The sequence below is a fragment of the Crocodylus porosus genome, unplaced genomic scaffold (assembly GCF_001723895.1).
Source record: "Crocodylus porosus isolate Cpor-Errol unplaced genomic scaffold, CroPor_comp1, whole genome shotgun sequence".
Lineage (NCBI taxonomy): Eukaryota > Metazoa > Chordata > Crocodylia > Crocodylidae > Crocodylus > Crocodylus porosus.
This window is the reverse complement of record NW_017728949.1, coordinates 899,601-918,917: the sequence shown is the minus strand read 5'-3', so window position 1 is coordinate 918,917 and position 19,317 is coordinate 899,601. Positions and strand designations below refer to the sequence as shown.

Sequence of the window (19,317 nt, the reverse complement as noted above, 5' to 3'; positions counted from 1 at the left end):
GATCATACTCAGGGGCAACCAGCATGGGTTCATCAAAAGCAGGTCCTGCCTGCCCAACCTGATTGCCTTTTATGACCAGTAACTAAATCCTTGGATGACGGTGTTGCCATGGACGTAGTCTTTCTAGACTTTAAGAAGGCCTTTGACACTGTCTCTCAGCCCATTCTCAGTAATAAATTAAGTGACTGTGGCATTCATACCTACACAGTTGGATGGGTAAAAAAAACTGGCTGATGGGATGCACACAGAGTAGTGGTGGACCGGTCATACTCAACCTGGTGAGATGTGAGCAGTGGGGTACGCCAGGGCTCAGTCCTCGGGTCCTCATTGTTTAACATCTTCATCAGCAACTTGAATGAGGGGGACGAAAGCACATTGTCCAAGTTTGCTGATGACACTAAGATGTGAGGCGAGGTGGGCACACTTGAAGACAGAGAGAGGCTGCAACTAGATTTAGACCGACTACAAAAGTGGGCAGATGAAAATAGGGTGGGGTTCAACGTAGACAAATGCAGGGTGCTGCACCCTGGGAGAAGTAATCCACAGCATACATACAGGCTGGGGAGTTTCCCTCTTGAAAGCACAGAGGCGGAAAGCGATCTTGGAGTCATTACTGACTCCAAGATGAACCTGAGCCGCCAATGCCTGACCGTGTCCAGCAAGGCCAGCCATACCTTGTCATACGTCCAAAGATGCATCACAAGCCGGTCCAGAGAGGTGATACTCCCCCTCTATGTGACACTGGTCAGGTCACAATTGGAGTACTGTGTCCAGTACTGGGCACCACACTTTAAAAAGGAAGTGGCCAACCTGGAGAGGGTTCAGAGAAGGGCCACCTATTTGGTGAGAGGGCAGCAGCACAGGCCCTGTGAGGAGAGACTGAGGGACCTGAACTTGTTCAGCCTTGGCAAAAGGAGGCTGGTGGCTGCCTACAAACTCATCAGGGGAGATCACCAGCAAATAGGTAGAGCCCTAGTCTCCCCAGCACCACCTGGGGTGATGAGGAACAATGGTAATAAGCTCATGGAGAATAGGTTTAGGTTAGAGATCAGCAGGCAATATTTTACAGTTAGGGTGCCCAGAATCTGGAACCAACTTCCTAGGGAAGTGGTCCTCACCCTTACCTTGGGTAAATTCAAAAAGAGGTTAGATGATCACCCGTCTGGGGTCTTGTGAACCCAGCATTCATTCCTGCCTGTGGCAGGGGGTCAAGCTAGATGATCTGTTCAGGTCCCCCCTGACCCTAGCTACTATGAAACTATAAAACTATAAGGAGTCCAACCCATTAAAACAACCAGATTCAACATCTAAATATATATCCAATCCCCCAGATATAAACAAAGACAGATACTCATCCCATATCAACAGCAATACCACAACCCAAAACAACATCCAAGTCCTGTGCTCCCTTCTCCAGACTCCAACTCCCCATCTCTGATGCCAAGTCCCTATATTTCTTTATTTCTACATAAGAATTCACCTCCTCTTTTTTCCTAGAACTCTGCACAATACAAAACCTCATCATCTTCTATTCATCTCTGCTTTTTAGATGTTAAATTTATTCTAAATTTATTCTTGTGCATTAGTCCATAGAACTTGCACTTCAATATTCAAAAACCTCTCTCAGAATTTCCTGACCTGAAGGCAGGAGCATTTTTTTTTTTAAAAGCGAATTCCAAACATTTCCACCATATTTCCAAGCAAGCACCATTTTGCCTTCTCCCCCGTAGAACACTGATTTGATAGGACAACTTTTCCATTACAAGAACTTCCCAAACTTTTACCTGCAACTGTTTTTACCTTTTGTAGGAAGAGAACAATCCTCACAAGCATCTTGGCATGCAGTTCCTCCAGGGTGAATAGAGTTCGAGGTGTGCGGATAAAAATCTTGGTTTTTCCATAGGCTACATCATGCTGAAACCCACAGCACTCTATTAGTTTCTTCACAGCTTCTTTGTCAGAAGAGAGGTCATGGTTTGGCCAAGTAAATTCTGAGATCATCTTGTACCTAAGATTGAACATAAAATCATTTTACCACCGAGTTCCCAGTTCTGCTTCCAAGCCTATCCTTAAACATCTACATTTTCAAATTAGAATTTAAATAAAAAATATTTTGTTCATGTACTGCTAAAAAAGACAGTCACAGAGGGATGGTGTTCCAAAAGGGTGAAAAAGAATATGTACCTGAGTGTAAAGGATGTTGTACAAATTGCCTACAGAGGAACTGCTCATTGGGGCTCATTTCACACAACAGAGAAAGATGCAATATGGCAGAGACCAACTTTGATGTTGACATGATGAGCAGCTCCACTTCTCAACTTTCGCCAATTTATAAATATTTACCAAGAAAAAAAAAATCTTAATTTAAACTTTCTTGGGAGAAGTCAATTGAAATTAAGATAAGAACTTGATGTACAGTAAAAAACTTGGGCTTGTTAAAATCCTATATAACCCAATGTCTTCATGAACACTTCTGTACCACCCCTGGTGCATTTCATTATTCAACACAGTAAATGGTAGCAAACTTGAGTTCCAATTTTTGAGCCATGGGACTTTTTCTTTCAGCTGGATAGCTAATTCTGAAAATAATCACCAGTGGACAAAGCAATACAGTTGGGGTTACACCTGGAGCCTAAAATACAGTTTGTTCGTTTCTTTGGGGTTTTTTTAAAAAAGGTTACTAAAGACGCCAAAATAAAACTGTATGAAACAGACAATGTTGTCATTCTTCCAAGATTCTGGCTCTTCCAATCATCATATTAACATCTTTGAATAAGTTGTTGACAGCAAAAAAAAACCCAGTGAAAACACATGGGGCCCAGAGCTGCGGTACATGCATTTGTATAAATGGCAAAATGCATCTCAGCACTGAGAAAATGGTGGTGGCTTGCTTACAAACTAAAACAGAAAGGTGTTTTAGTTCAAAAGCGCACTGCAGCCATTTTCTCAGCACTGATGTGCATTTTGCCATTTATACAAATGGATGTGACGCAGTCCTGGGTGCATCAGCTCGTGTGTGGAACAGATTCAATTAATCGAGTCTACTCCAGTGCACCAGATCTCTGGTGCATTAGAGCAGACGTGTGCATACATGCCCATGGTTTCTAAACAAGCAACAATATATTGGTGGTAAGGGGTAATGGAAGGCAGGATGTGGTTATTATTAGAATGAAGTACAGAAAGTGACATATGAAAAAAAAATCCCTGCGTCTTAGGGACAGTTTTTGTATTTATATTTAAGTGGGCGGATAGCGCTTATTTCAAATGAATCTATATACAGTACATAAATATTTTACATTTAAAGAGACACCAAAAACCCTTTTAGTTAGTTTCAGCTCACTTCTCACTATTCCCAGTGGGAAAATATTCCTGCAATAATTAAAATTGCTGGGAGATACTTTGGAAAAATCCTTCACTGCAAGACATTTACATTAGGAGGCAGAGACCATCAGGGCGATAGTGCAAATCCACCTTTTATTAGAACAGACCTGCACGGCTGATGGGACCAGACAAGGGAAATAAAATGTCAGAGCTCTAACAAACCTACAGAGCGTGGAGGATTGTTTATGAAAGAGGAAGAAAAATTTAAATGCCCTAAAAAAAATGGGCATCAACAACAATAACAAAATTGATACCTGCAATTCAGGATCTCTTTTTTTAGCATAAGTTAATGTTAACACTCACCCTCTCAGGCAATTACTACAACTGGTGATATTGATATTGTCATAACACTGCTGTAGGCTTTCCATCTTTCCAGCAGCATGTGCTGTGCAAGGTCCCTGAGGCAAAGAGCATGACCCTGATGGCCTAGCAAGTCAAAAATCCAAACCTTGCTGCTAATTATAATGAAGCAGAACTTGGAATAAATCTGCTGCCTGACAGCACAGTTCTTCTCCTCCCCCTTGGCCTTAAGATCTTGACAGCTTTCAAGGTCATCCATACATTAACCAGCCACTTTATGCTGCCTTTATTTTTGTCTCCTCCATTTTTAACTCTAGAAGGAAACTAATTAAGGCTGCTTTTGTAAGCTACAGTCTGCAATGGAAATCTCCTGTAATCAAGATGTGTATTTTACTGACCAATATTGAATACGAACACAAAACCAAGACTTCTCTCAACACAACCCAGTTTTGGACACTCCCAGTGTCATTTTCATTCCACGCTAAATTTTTCTTTTTAAATAGCCACATATCTGAGAACTTCAGTAATAAAAGATATTATATCATGTTCATGAAAACTGAGACTTGATAGCACCACTCTTCCCCAAAGTCTAGGCATTAAAACCAAAACTGCAACATTCCAGTATCCAGTGGTGGCATTTATCTGCGTGAAAAGGGTGCATTTACCATCTGAAAGCAAAGTTACCGTGGGCTAAACAGAAGCAAGCTTCTTTATTTTAGAAAGAGATAAATCCAGGTTAATCTAATGTTAGGAAGTGGTGCGGAACACAGATACAATATCTGAGACCTCTCCTTGGATCTATTCCATATTCAGGGTCCTACAGTGGCAAGAGCACATAAGGTCAGAGTTATACCAAATACCATATGTGAATCTGGTTTACTAGCTACTAGTACGTTTCTGCTTCTAGACACACTAGATGATCTTGGCACATGTCCATTAAAAAGTTGCTACTTGCACAAGCATGAAAACAGATTTTAGTGAACCGCCGATTATACACAAGTGTTACTGATGGCAGAACCAAGTCCTACACTCAACATGATGCAGAGAAGTACAGTACACTAATAGAAACAAAGCACTGTAAATCACATTTGCTTGTCTTGTTGTTCCTCTTCAGTTACTACAAGCATCCAAATCTGTACTGTCATTATGAACAGCACTCTTCTTTCAAGGACATCTCTGTTTATAACACGTGCCAGCCACACTTACTTTAATACTGTGTTTTTCATTATTCCTAGCCTGAGGGCCAGCATTTCACTTGCTCCAGTGAAGGAATTCAAAACAAAGCCAAAACACTCTTCCACTACCAGGATGCTGGAATTCTTGGTACACACTTAAAGGAAGAAGTAACTCTGTGGTAACTCACTCATGATGCAAGAACAATGACAATCTACAAACAGTTCTGGCCAACAGAAATAGAGGGCCATTTTCAAATAAGAATGAAAAAAGCGTTAGGCTATGAAATCTGCCATCAGAAGAGAATGAGAAAGACAATACCCAACATTTTATTCTAGTCCCTAGTGAACGTCCCAAAGAGAAACAATCTCTTTGCCATTCGAGAGCGAGAATTGCTAAGCCTAAAAAACTCTGGCTTTTTCCTCATGATGAAAGCAGAAATTTAGAGGGAGTGTCTCATCAAATATCTCAAATACCCTGTAAAGACCCAAAACAAAGCATATTCCGATTCCCTTCTCACCTGTGAAGAAACTTCTCATATGTTTGGCGATAAGCAAATCCTGCCCGGCGGACTCTCACATTCTCCAGAAGTCCAAGGTACTCCACCTGGTGTCTGCAGCGTTCTTCATCGAACAGCTGTGGGGACTTCTTGTCATTGGGCTTAATGCAACGAACATAATATGGCTCCTATGGAGAGAAAATGAACACATACAAAGAGTGAAGAAATACAGAGCCAGCTGTATTCTACAAAATATTTATGTGTGTGTTTGCCTAAGAAGTATGAATACAGAATAGCTCCTCAGAAGTTGCAAGGTTAAAACAGAAAGGGCCTCAAACAGAAGAGAATATGCAGGAAAAGACACATTAGAAAAGTGACACACAACATTTGTGTGCATTATGCATATTGTACAAAGACTTACTTCAGGATCAGTATTTTATGTATTCAAAAGTCTCCTTTCCTTCGCTAGTAACCAAAATAGTGTTTCAAAACTGCTCTTTCCCCTGCGTATAGTGAGTGACTGGGGCTTGTAGAGTCTTCAAATAAAGTTTGGCAAAAAAAACCAAACCAACCAACATCTTGGATCCTGCTACAGCCTCTAATGTATTATGTCAACATCTCTATGGCCCTGCTGAAGCTCTGGCCACCTAAGATATCTGCAGATAGGGTTTTAAGGACCATTCACCATTTCCCTTTTTCTTGCTATTCCAGACCCAACTTCACTTCCTCTATCTTCAGCTTCACTTAGAGTGAAATACAGGGTCTTCATAAAGTCCTTGTGCACAACCTAAGTTATTAAAGCTTAAAAGTGCACAAGGACTTTATGAAGACCCTGTACTGTTCCCACAGAAACAAATGACAACTTACATTGGCTTCAGCAAGGCCATAATTTCACTTGTAGAATTTAGCTGTTCTTTTCATTTTAATATGCACAGTTCAGGAGCAGCCATTACCATAGTAACAATTACTCTGACTGGCAGACGCTGTCTACAAACTAATATGGAAATTTCCCTCTTTACCTACTCGGGGCCATTAGTGGTCTAAATGATGAGAACCCGAAGCTAAAATTCAGATGTTAGAAGCCAAAAATATTACCAGCTGTTTCAGTCTGGAAGATCACAAAATATTTCAGGAAACTTGCTTAAGAAATCATAGCACAACAGACTAAAGAGACTCTCAAGCGGTTATCAAACCTAAGCTCACTCGATGTAATTTATGCCAGTACTTAACCCCCCTAAGAATTAGAAACTCTTAATATCCAACCTAAAACTCCCCTGTTGAAACGTACACCCTTGTCCTATCCGTTGTGAACAGGAAGAACAGTTGTTCACCAATCTCTTTTGTATTGGAAGACTTATCAGATTCCTCGTTTCCCTCTATCATCTCTCCTCTAAAATAAATAACCCAGTTCATAGAATCATAGAAAATTAGGGTTGGAAGGGACCCTAGGAGGTCATCTAGTCCAACCCCTTGCTCAAAGCAGTACCATCCCTAACTAGATCATCCAAGCCAAGGCTTTGCCTAGCCAGGTCTTAAAAGCCTCCAAGGATGGAGACTCCACAGTAACCCAAGGATTGGTTACTCTCTGGGTAACCCATTCTAGTGCTTCACCACCCTCCTAGTGAGAAAATTCTTCCCAATATCTAACCTAAACTTCCCTTGCTGCAACTTGAGACCATTGCTCCTTGTTCCATCATATGCCACCACTAAGAACAGTCTTGCTCCATCCTCTTTGGAATTACCCCTCAGGTAGTTGAAGGCTGCTACTAAATCACCCCTCAGTCTTCTTTTCTGTAGACTAAATAAGCCCACATGCCCCAGCCCCCTAACCATTTTCATTCCCCTCTGCTGGACTCTCTACAATTTGTCCCCATTCTTTCTATTGGGGAGGGGGGGGGTGTGCAAAAACTGGACACAGCACTCCAGACATGGCCTCACCAGTGCCAAATAGAGGAGAATAATCACTTCCCTCAATCTATTGACAACAATCCTACTAATGCAGTATGCTTCTTGGCAACCAGGTCACATTGTTGGCTCATATCCAGCTTATTTGTCCACTGCAACCCCCAGGTCCTTTTCTGCAGAGCTGCTGCTTAGCCAGTCAGTCCCCAGCCTGTACCGGTGCATGGGACTGTTCCATCCTAAGTGCAGCACTTTGAATTTCTCCATATGGAACCTCAGGAGATTTCTTTTGGTCTAATCCTCCAATTTGTCTAGATCTCTCTGAATCCTAGCCCTACCCTCCAGCATCTCTTCTACTCCACACAGCTTGGTGTCATCCGTGAACTTGAGAAGGGTGTGCTCCACCCCATCTTCCAGGTCGTTGATGATGACACTGAACAAAACCACCCCCAGGATTGACCCCATTTGATACCAGCTGCCAACTAGTAATCAAGCCATTGACTACTACCTTCTGAGCCTGACAAGCTAGCCAGTTTTCTATCCACCTTACAGACCATTCATCCAGCCCATACTTCCTTTGCTTGCTTGCAAGAATGTTGTGGGAGGCCGTAACAAAAGCTTTGATAAAGTCAAAGTATATCCCCTCTACTGCTCTTTCCACATCCATAGAATCAGGTTGGTAAGGCATAACTTGCCTTTGGTAAATCCATGCCAACTGTTCCTGATCAGTACTTCTCCTCCAAGTGCTTAGAAATGGATTCCTTGAGGACCTGCTCCATGTTTTTCTTAGGGAGTGAGGTGAGGCTGACTAGTTTGTAGTTCCCTGGATCTACCTTTTCCATTTCTTAAAGAGGGGCACTATATTTACCCTTTTCCAATCATCAAGGACTGCTCCTGATCACCAGAAGTTTTTAAAGATAATGGCCAGCAGCTCTGCAATCACATCAGCCAACTCCCTCAACCAGAGATGATCCCAGCAGGCTGTGAGGTCTGAGGCAAAGTAGCCTGCACAGGGCCCCCTTCCCTGTCCCACAGCACTGTTACACCGGGGAGTGAAAGCCCCTGCACACCGGATACAGTGGGAGGGTTGGCGGCCAGAACTTCCGTCCATAATGGGCAAAGAGACGTCCAACCTGTTAGGCAGGAGGGTGGGCTAAACTACAAACATGGCAGCCATGGCCTCTCTGCCCAGCTCTGCAGGCCCCCCAAAGTGCAGGACTCAGGGCAGTTGCCCTGATTCAACCCCCACAGGGATGGCCCTGCCCTCAGCACCCTCAGATGCTTCATTTCTGGCCCCATGGACATGTACAAGTTCAGCTTTTCTGAATAGTCCCTAACCTGTTCTGTCATCACTGTTGGCTGCTCAACTCCCTCCCCAAGCTTCCCTGCTAGGTGCAGTAGCCTGGGAGCTGACCTTGCCTGTGAAGACTAGAGGTGAAAAAGGCATCGAGTACTTCAGATGTTTCCACAAGGTGTTACTAATTCCTTCAATCTATCCTTAACCATTATGTTTTCTAGACCTCTAACCATTTTTGTTGTTTTCCTCAGGGCTCTTTCCAATAATTCTTGAAATGCAGTGCCCAAAACAAGACACGGTATTTCAGATGAGGTTTCCCCAGTGTTGAGGAAAGTGGAGAGGTCACTTTGTGACTTCCATACTACATTTTTGTTAATATACCGCTGAATGCTATTAGCTTTTTTTGCAGCAATATTACATTAACTCATTTAGCTTGTGATTCAATATAACGCTCAGGATCTTCATGGTATAGGAGCCTTGCTAGTCAGTCATTCTCCATTTTGTATTGGTACACTTGATTGTTCCTTCCCAAGCATAGCATTCTGTACTTATCTTTATTAAACAATCTGATTTACTTCAGAGCTTTTATCAAAGTCATTTTGAATGCTCCTCCTGTCCTCCAAGTGTCTGCTCCCTCAGGCCAGGTTGGTGTCTCCTGCAAATTTATCTTGTGGCTATTGAAAGACATGGCAAAGATCCATCCAAGATGGAGAATTTCCAGGAAAAAAATTTAAACTGTTGCAAATCTTATGATACAGGTGTCAGCTCCAAGGCTGAAGTCTTACAACAAAGGATTCTAAACTTGTTATCTGCAAAAAAGAAGTAAACAATAATAGAAAAGAAAAATGAAAGTGAGACTGGTAAAAGTCTGGTACAGCACTAAGCTTGCACAGTGGAAACCTCATATCTTCATGGGAGCAATAAAATGTCTTCTTGTACTCCTTTACTCACCAAATGATAGGTGCTCCTTGTTTTTCCATACTGACCTCCTGATAATTAAATATCACACCTCAAAATTTCCTGCCCCTGGTTCCTCCCAACTTCCAAAGAAGTTATAGAAATTAGAGAAAAAGAAAAAAAAGTTCTTATACAGGCCTATTGTTAGCAGTAAATGCTGTTCTCAGCCTCCTAGTTAACCCACAATTATTCTTCCCAGTAAAACGTACCATTTTTATCCTATATTTTCATTGCTTAATTGTATATGCAGCTGCCAGCCAGACGAATGCACAAGCCTCTGATATATTTGCTAGCTTGCAGTTAGCAGCTCTGAGCCACTTAAATGATTTTGTATGCAGGCCTCCATGCAAATGGAAGCTGTGTTGTATTTAATATTTTTTTACTTGTCCTGACTCTGCAAGACCAGAACTTCAACCTCCTCCCAAATAAGTCACAAGAAGAGTACTGCAAGGGAACAACAGCTGGTGTTTCTACCAATGGCCCTAGGACCTCCAATTGCTTTAACGCCCACTTTTCAGGAAGACGCATTGTATTGCCATAGCTTCCCCAGGCACCTTTTTCCACCCGCACACCTGAACTAATTCAACTGGACCATATCTTAGGCAAGGGGTTATCAGCCAGGGGTACTTGAGAAAGCCCTGGGAGATATGCATGGGTAGGTGGGAACAGAACGCCACCACACACCATCCTGTGCTGCCATGCAGGCACCACCTGCCCAGCCGGATGCAGGGGGTGGAGGGCAGGAAGCTTGCACGCAGTGGCTGCCGCTGCTCCACATTTGGCCACGTGCCTCCCCTCTCCGTGTCTGGCTGCCAGGAGTATACTGATCCAAAAAGGTTGAAAACCCCTGTCCTTAGGTCATTCCAGGGGTGCTTAGGGACTATAAAGGTGTCATTATATGCTGCCCTACACTGCACCATTTAGAAGACATTTTGGAAGGGCACTCTCTAAGGCATGGAGATTCTAGGTTGCAGAGTAGCCCAGAGATACCCAGAATAAGGCTGCTGCCAATAAGATCAGCCTCTAGAAGTGCTCCATTTTAGGCTAGAAATGAACATTACCAAATGAAGCAGATCAGCTCTGCCTGGATGCACACTGTCCACTGATTAAGGTGAAGTCTGCTTAGGAGAATTAAGAAACCTTCCCAGAGGAAAGGGAATGCAAAGAGGGCTGTAAGAGCTGTTCTACTATGGAAAACAACCAGTGTCCCCTTAAGCATTCATTTGATGGGTCTAGTTTATGTTCAACAGTAAACCTAGCTAAAAGCCTGAAACTTGCCCAGGCTTGCTGGTTATGGACCAAATCTGAAAGTGGCCTAACCTGGATTTGCTGTGCCCCGTGGAGATGAATGCCACCAACTGGATGACTGCCCCTAGATGAACTGCAGTTACGTGCAGATTTATGGTTTCTAGGCCCAGAATAAGGCTCTGGCTATGAATGACTGAAGTTGTCCCAGTCAAGATTAGGTCCCTGGTTTGGTAGATTTTGGCTTAGGACAGGACTTTTAACCAGGAGCAGTTTGTAGCCCTTGAAGATGTACAGCTGGTATAATGCATCTTTGCAGGGATGTCCCATTCCAAGGCTTAGGTGAAACATGCCAGCAGGGGGCAAAAGGCTGAGCTGTATCAGTCCACTAACATCTAACCAATCCAGTGGCAATGGGTCAGGACCAGTGGCAAAACTCCTGCAATAAGCCAAGAAAAGCAGGCCTGGAGAACACTGTTGGAAGGAGTCTCTCCCTTGCTGACCCTGGGTTGTTTGGCTCCTGACTCATGTCAGGTAAGGAAGATGAGGAGGGAGACAGTCTTGGCTCAGGAATAACCTTGGAAAAGGTCAGAAAAAAAGGACTAGAAGATAATGTAAACTTGATACCTGAGGAGGGAGCTCAGTGGAAGGGCCACCTAAAACCACGTTAGAGAAGGATGTGGACCCCATAAACAGGAGACTTGAAGTTTTGTAGATCTAGAAGGAAAACCCCATCTTTGCCCACTTACCACATGTCCTCTAGTTTGGGTGAATGGGATGCTGGGGGCAGGGGCAGATCCAGAATTTGGCAGAGAAGAGTGCAGGAGTGGCCACCCCAGGTGCAGGGATGGCTGCATTCCTGGTCCAAGCTTCCTCCTCTACCCCAAACCATCACTACAGGCAGAAGCCTTAGGGACTTTAAGTTCCCAAAGCAGGTGAGCATCCCTGCCTTCCCCTCCTGCTCAGAGGCATGCCCTTTCCTCCAGTTGTTCCTGTTTTCCCTGCTCTGTGGGTCTGTATGGGGAGAGGAAGGGGGTTCTGCTCTTGCCCATTCCAGCTGGACTGAGAGATGGACTTAGCTGGGAGCAGCAGCAGCAGCAAGAAGGGGAAAGGGGGGTCCCATGATTCTGGATCCCCCTGGGGCAGACAAGAGAAGCCCCCCCTCCCCCCTTTGGACTGAACTGTGCTGCTGGAACCTCTGGGAACTTTAAAGAAGTCCCCAAAGTGGAAGAGAATCCCCCTTTCCCTCTGTGCCTGAGCACATCCCCACCCTCCTCTCCCCAACCTGAGGTGGCTGCTTTCCCCACTGGCCCTGGGCAGGGAAACTTCCGAGCTGCTCCTGCCTGCTCCAGTTGCTACACTATCACACTGCAGGGCTCTAACATTACCTTTTCTTTCAGGAGAGGTGTTGAAGAATCCCTCCCCCCCACTTCAACCTGGTCATGACATCTATTACTTGTAAAAGTCAAGAGCCAGGACCTCTGAAAGGACCCAAAGACAATTCAGTGTTCAATGCCCTTCCTCCTGGTTTGCCAACAATGCCAGAAATGTCAGGATGGGCTGCTAGGTTCCTGCTGTGTTTATCCAGGAAGGGTTTAGTTTTGTCCCCAAAACAGGGCTGAACAGTGAAACCACATGGTAACTTGTGAGCCTGGGTCCACCTGCCTGTGGAAGGAGAGCTCAGAAACACAGGCTCACTCCTTGGGGGTATAGAGGAGCGAAGTCTCTTGGGATGCTGGAGAAGCTAGCTATTCCCTGTGGTGCTAGACATAACTGGACCTGTGGCACTGGAAATCATTCCATGTGTATGCTTGCTTTTCGTGGTGCTGAAAGGGCATTATTTCTCACCACAAATGTAGTGCCTGTCTATGTTCATAGACAATTACCTACAGAAGATGCATGTTACTTTTACCAATGCTCCCCCACACTCTTGTTCTGTATGACATTCTGCAAAGCACAAATACAGAATCTGTTCTTCTCATCTCAGAACCTGTCCAGTTCCTCCTTCACAGCCATTAAATTCATATATGCAGGCAAGAACAGAGGACATTTCTCACCTTGCCTCCCAGCATGATCCCATTCAACCCTCCTCATTTGACAAGAGGTGACAGTCTTACTGTTTCATTTTCATGCTTCATTTCTGCCATTCCCATCCAAAGGTCTTTTTTTTTTTTTTTTTTTTTTTTTTTCCCCACCTCCGTCCCCCTAATCACAGAATGCAATTCATATTCTAGTTATTCAAGCTAAAACACTAGTTCAACCCATTTCTGCATGTGCTCAAAGAAGCAAGTTTATAATTAAGACAAACTCCAGATTTCCCAGCAAGTCTTGTAGTCCTTATGCATTTCTAGCCTGTGAAGTCAGTAGGGCAGCAATTATCTTTGCATTTGTGAAACATACGGCACAATGCACTGTTGGTGCCCAACAACTAAAGAACAACCACAGCTGAACCTATTTTAGTAACTTCATTAAGTAAATTTAGAAATCCCACTAACACGCTAAGACTGACAAACCCCAGTAAAAAGGATCAAATGAGTGTCCCTTTACTAGATCTATATGAGCAGTCTAAACTGTAATAAATATTTTCCTTTCTCAGTATAGTTATAACAACATTCTCTCAGAGTAAAAGGACACAGAGAACTAATAGAAGTTTACATGCTTTACATAATAGTTTAAGATATTCTTCTTTGAACTATTTCAGTAAATTTGCATTTTACCAGCCATCTTTTCCTAGAGAAGGATGTTTTCCACACATTATTTTCAATGAGTCACATAGTCAAAAGTATAAATGCTCTGTTCTTTTAAACAGCAGTGTTCAAAGCACCAGTCTTCACAAGATGCTGCTTGTAAAGTATTCCGTTTTTAATTAGGATTTTTTTTAACAACATAATCTGCATGATTTCAAAATCTGAATTTTGTACATGTAAGTTACAAAATACAGTTTTGTTCATTAGATTTCTTGTGCCAATATCTTTTGAGACTTGTAAATCAATGGAGGAGAAATTTATAGGGGGGAAAAAAAAAACCCAAACAAACAGACAATAAAACTAAAAAAACCAAACAAACAGACAATAAAACTTCAATTCATGCTTATAGCAAGTGAGTAAGCAGAGTGGATAGGTGACAGTGAGCAGCAATTGGTTAGAAGCAATGTAGCCAATGAATGTTTTAATGCTGTCAGACTGGCATATACAAAGAAGGAAGGGAAGATATCTCTTCTCTGAACGAGGGCACTCATAGACAGCACCCAGTTGCTAATAAGTCTCCAAAACAAGAAGTTCATGGGTCAAATTCAGCAGTCTTGGATTGTGATTTCTTTAGGGAGTTGTGAAATACCCGAGATGCAAGTGGGCTGTTGATTGGCAAGTACAGGGCACAGAAACCCATACGACTGAAGGTTTCCCAAATTAACATGATCTTTTCAGAGAAGTAGGAACTCTTCAAACAGTTTATGCACCTTGTAACAGAAATGAGTTCCAACCACAGGACTGATGAAGCAGTTTCCTACCATGGATAGCTCCTTACAGTGGAATTGGCAGCTCCATGGAAAATGATCTGGTGGTTCTTTTGGCCTGTAATATAGCTCCATTTAGAGTGAAGAATTCATTAGGTTTAATTTGGAGGTGCCCCAATACATCAGACCCACATTGGATTGGCACCAATATAAGGAAATTTGACAGTATTGGCAGTTGGCTTCTTTTGCCTAATGTGCCCAACAAATGCCCTGTGTATGCATGCAGCCACAACATGCACATGGCTAGGAGTGCAGCCTGGTGGCTTGGAGAGCAACATCGGGCTAGTAAGTCTGGTGTGGGGGAAGGGAAAGAGTATGGGGGGCAGATCAAGGCCCCCATGGTGAAGGAGGGAGTGGGTCAGGGGCTGGAGCAGGTGCTGCACAGCCAGGGCAGATGGGGGGGATGGAGCTGCGAGCAGCTCATCTGGAGGCCATGGTGGGAGGGGTGTGGCTGCCACCACTGCACACTGTGGGCTGGGGCCAGGGTCTGCACTGGGCTCTTCCCAGCGGGGGGCTGGGCTGGGCTGCATTTGGGGTATGTGGTGGCAGCATTGCTCTGAGGGGGGATGGGACACCCACACACACATGAAGTGTGGCTATGGCAAATTTTGGGGTGGGTGCAGCACTCCCTCTCCCTCTTGCCCTCCCTCTGAGCACAGCCCAGCTCAGCCCCTAGAGGGAAAAGCCCAACACCACCCCAGCCTGCAGCTGTGTCCCGCCCTTGCCCCACGCACAGATCTGGGGGCACACACCCCCATGCCCTCCCAGGGTGCACACAGTGGCAGGAGCTGCTCCCCCCACACAAGTTGCTTGCAGCTCTGTCTGCACTCCATTGCAGCTGTGCAGTGCCTGGGCCTGCCCCACTTCCTCCCTCATCATGGAACCTCAATGTGCCCCCCTTTCCCTCCCCACCATAACAGACTTGCCAGCCCGACACTGGTCTCCATGCTGCCATACTGCATATCGGATCGACCGATATGGCTCCTTAAAAATCAGCCATCAATACTGGCCCAAAAAATCTCTGTTGGTGCACCCCTAATTTAATCTTGCCTCCATTCTCCTGTTTCTCACCACTGACATTCAAGTTTCACTTTTCTCTTTGTCTAGCCATTTAGAGCCAGCATGTAAATGTTTTAGGCTAGCAGATCAGGTCCTCAACTCCTTGTCCAGCAAGCTGAATGCTGCTTTTATTTAGAAGGCTTTGGGATTTGTTAGTCTTCATGGCTTAATCAGGATCACTGGTGTTACTTATTGCCTAGGAGTTGGCAAGAGTGACCATTGCCTTAATGTACTTCTGTCCAAGAGGGTGCCAGACCAAAACCTCTTTCCAAATTTCCCTCAGAAAAGCTTTCAAGTAGGTATACCTGGCCAAGTCAATGGCTGAAGTAGCAGCAGGGGGAAGCTAGAGGGAATTTCAGAGACAATTGTTCCCCCACTGCTGCTAGGATCTGACAAGTAAACTTCTGGTCCTAAGCTAACTACCCACTGTAATGGATCTCTGGACCACATCACAAAGAATAAGTCCCTAAATTGCAGGTTCCAACACAGAAAAGAAAATAAATCCAAAAAACCCAAACCCCCAAATTGGCAGCAATTAACTTTATTGGACTGAATGGACCATAAAAGTGATACTTCCAGGTCAGAGTTGAAGTAAACTGATGAGAGTATCATTAGGAAGTTTGCATCATTTTTCCAGGACTATGAACAGAGAGGGGACTCAATTTCCAACACTGTCAGTAACCATTTGTCAGGTATACCAGGCATTGCACTTTGTGATCTTGCATGCAATTGGAGCATAACACACACAGTACTCCAGGTTGGAGTAAGTGTTCAGGCTGGGACACAAGCAACTGAGAAATCCAGAGAGGTCAATGATGCATTCCTATTTCAGGTTCTCAGGATCAGGGCAAATCACTTGGCTTCGATTTGAACTTTTGGTTTAGTGTTGCTTAGAAGTAGTTTTTCTACTTTACAGTCTTCTTTTAATTAACATTCCTATATCACATTTACTAGCCCAAATAGTGAGGTGGATATTCAACAGCCACAACACTACCAGTTAATTCTTTTAATCGATAATATTTATCTGGTTACCATTACCAGGATACCTGGACTCTTCCATCATTAATGCATTCATACTCATAGAACCATTCTGCAATAGAGAGAAGCTATCATCCATTTTATAAATGGGGAATGGAAAAGAGGCATTTTTTTCCACCTCCAATTTTAAAACGTGCTTTTTCCAGACTCTAACATTTACTCACATATCACATGGACCCTTCTCCCCCCCATCTCCTCCAAAATCAGACCTCCAAATTGGGGTGCATGTCTTAAGTGGGGAAGCTGATTTTTTTTGGCTAGAAGCATGCAGACACTACTTTAGTGGCTGCCAAAATGGCTCCTGCTACTCTCTGGCCCAGAAACCAGAAGGGGCTAAGTCTAGCGCTAGCTCTCTCAGCCACTAAGGAATCTGTAGTAGCTAACTGGCTGAGCACTCTAGCTTGTGCCTGAAGCATAAATTGAGCTGGTTCAAGGCAGGTGAGCTGCCACATGAAGTCCTGTTGAGACTTCTGGTGTGAAAACACCACTGTATTATTTACAGGAACTTATATAAATAACTTTTTACGGTAAAAGAGTAAGTTTTGATACTGTCCTTGTAAGGATCTGGGGCCTAGCCTTCTTGCTGTCCTACCAGAAAGCATCTGCTGTCTCACCCATACTGTCATCTGGGAATTGGGATGCAACACTTCTTGGACACTCAGAGTAAATCCTCCCAGAAACATAAATGTCACATAGTTGGCCATGACTCTGGGGAGAAAAAAAAACTTCTCTACATTCTGCCTTCCAAAAATAAGATCCATGTCTTATTTTGGGGCACATGTAGGCAAGAAAATATAGTGATTATTTGAGAAACAGATACTTTCGGCAAGATACTTTGAAAAAGATGCTTAATAGAGATACTGTAACTAATTATAAAACTAGCATAAGTGATGGAATGATAACTATACTAGAGATGAAGCTTTTTCAAGTGGATTCAGAGGAAAGCTATCAGGAGAGGAAGCAACAAAACTGCAGCATAAACAGGGAGCCAGGGGCCAATAAGGAAAATTGGAAACATGCGCTGAGCAGGACCAACAAGCAGGTTGACCTTTAAGCCTAAAGGGAAACCTCCTGTGCTTAATTAGGGTCACCTGACCCAAAAGGGCAACACTCTAATCCAAGGCACATAAGCCCAATACTAGGAACATGGATAGTAGGTTTTGCCCTGCAGGTAGCTCCTGAGCAGGATGGCTGCAGAAGGGGGACTGACCAGCATCCTAGAAGTCCCTGAGAGCTGCAGGTAAAGTGGAAGGAGGACTTGCAGCTTGCAGGAAAGTTAAGACCCAGTGAAGGGACAGTTTTGTTAGATACCCAGTGGGCTTGTATTTATGTTCTTATCAATACTGGAAGACCAGGAGTGACTATAAAGGGTGCCCAACGGGCACACATACCAAGACTTAAGCTATGGAAAGATGCTTAGCAGGCCTGGTTCAGAGACTCAGGAGGCTGAGGCTGGTGTGCTGCATTAAGCGAAGTCTAGAAGAGCTAAGGCCAGAGTTAGACAGCCAAGCCTGGGGTCAGGGACCTAGAGAGCTGTGGGCTGGACCAGGCTGAGGCTAGGAGGACCAAAACCAGTGAGAGAAGTCCAGCCTGAGACTAGGGGCCCAGAAGGCTGAGAGAGGATTACAGCTGTAGTTCAGGGCTAGGGGCCCAGAGAATAGAGGACTAAGGTCAGAGCAGGCTTAGGCAAAAAGGACCAAAACCTGGAAGGGAATTAGTACTAGAGGCCCAGAGAGTAGAGAGGGCCTTGACAGCGCCAGGGGCCCAGCAGGCTGACTCGTGTGTCAGCAGAAGCACTCTGGTCCAGGGTCAGGGACCAAGAAGGCTGAGGTATGGGATAGGGCCACAACAGCTGTGTGAGGACCAGGGGCCCAGAGAACAGAAGGCTACAGCCACAGCAGGAAGACCAAAGCCAAGCTTAAGCCACAGGGCATCCTAGAAATACAGGGGCTAAAGCCTGAAAAGGGGCAGAAGCTCAGGACAGGAAGAAAATAGACCAGGTCCAGGGGGAGGAGAGGCTTGCCAGGGTCAGGGGATCAGCACGCTAGATGGATTAGTTGGTCAACAGGGGGCCACCAGGCCCAGTGGACAATTTAAAGTAACATCTGTGAGACATGGGTGTAGTTGCAGGGGCAAAAGGAGGCCACAAATTTAGCCCTTAAGTAGTCTGACCATATGGAAGTCTTGGAAATCTGGGGCATCTTCCAAGAAATCCAGGACACTGCCTAGCCCCCCACCCTCTGTCTTATCACAAATCAGCTGGTGCAGGGTGGTGTGCCAGGCAGGCAACAATGCCTGCCTGATCGCCTGCAAGGCAATCCTCACTGCTCCGACTCCCAGCCAGATTGCAACCCACATCCCTGTATTTCCAGGATGCCCATTATAATTCTCAACAGCTAGCCAAAATCAGCCTCTGAAATCCAGGACTGTCCCACCTAAATTGGACAGATGGTTTTAAGGCAACTGGTGCATTAGAGCATGGATGGGCTGGGAGGATTCTACTTAATACCTGATGGGCAAGACCAGGGGGCATCACAGCTGCCCCTCGGGCCCAATCCTGTCACAAGTACGATCTTAGGGCTGCAACAACTCATACATATTACTATCAGCCAGAGCAAGTTCAAGCTCTAATAATTTGAAGAGAAAGAAGGAAGACCTAGGCATTCCTTCAATCAAAGCCAAATCCTCAAGAAGAAAGCACAGAAACATGTTGATGAAGTCCATACCTTTGTGTTGCAATTATGTATATTAGCCCATGGGTATTTAAGATGAATGTGAAAACCCATTTTTCCCTTTTCCAGGAAAATATATCAAAAGCAACTGATGTTTCTGACAGTATGCTCCCAGAACATGTCTGGAAGGGTATATATTTTGAACTATATAGTTAGGACTTAAATCTGCCAGACCAGTGCCTCCCAACTTTTTTTTTTTTTTTTTTTTTTTTTGCTGTGA

The 19,317-nt window shown here is 44.3% G+C and overlaps 1 protein-coding gene across 1 annotated transcript in view; it reads right to left on the bottom strand.

Moving 5' to 3' along the window:
- MYO1D (myosin ID) overlaps window positions 1-19,317 on the bottom strand; it is a 262,183-nt gene that overhangs the window by 145,970 nt on the left and 96,896 nt on the right. Inside the window, exons 15-16 of the mRNA XM_019554086.1 lie at window positions 5,375-5,541; window positions 1,801-2,008 (exon numbers count right to left, since the gene is read on the bottom strand). Coding sequence (XP_019409631.1) covers window positions 1,801-2,008; window positions 5,375-5,541 — 375 coding nt within the window. The remainder of the gene's footprint in view (window positions 1-1,800; window positions 2,009-5,374; window positions 5,542-19,317) is intronic.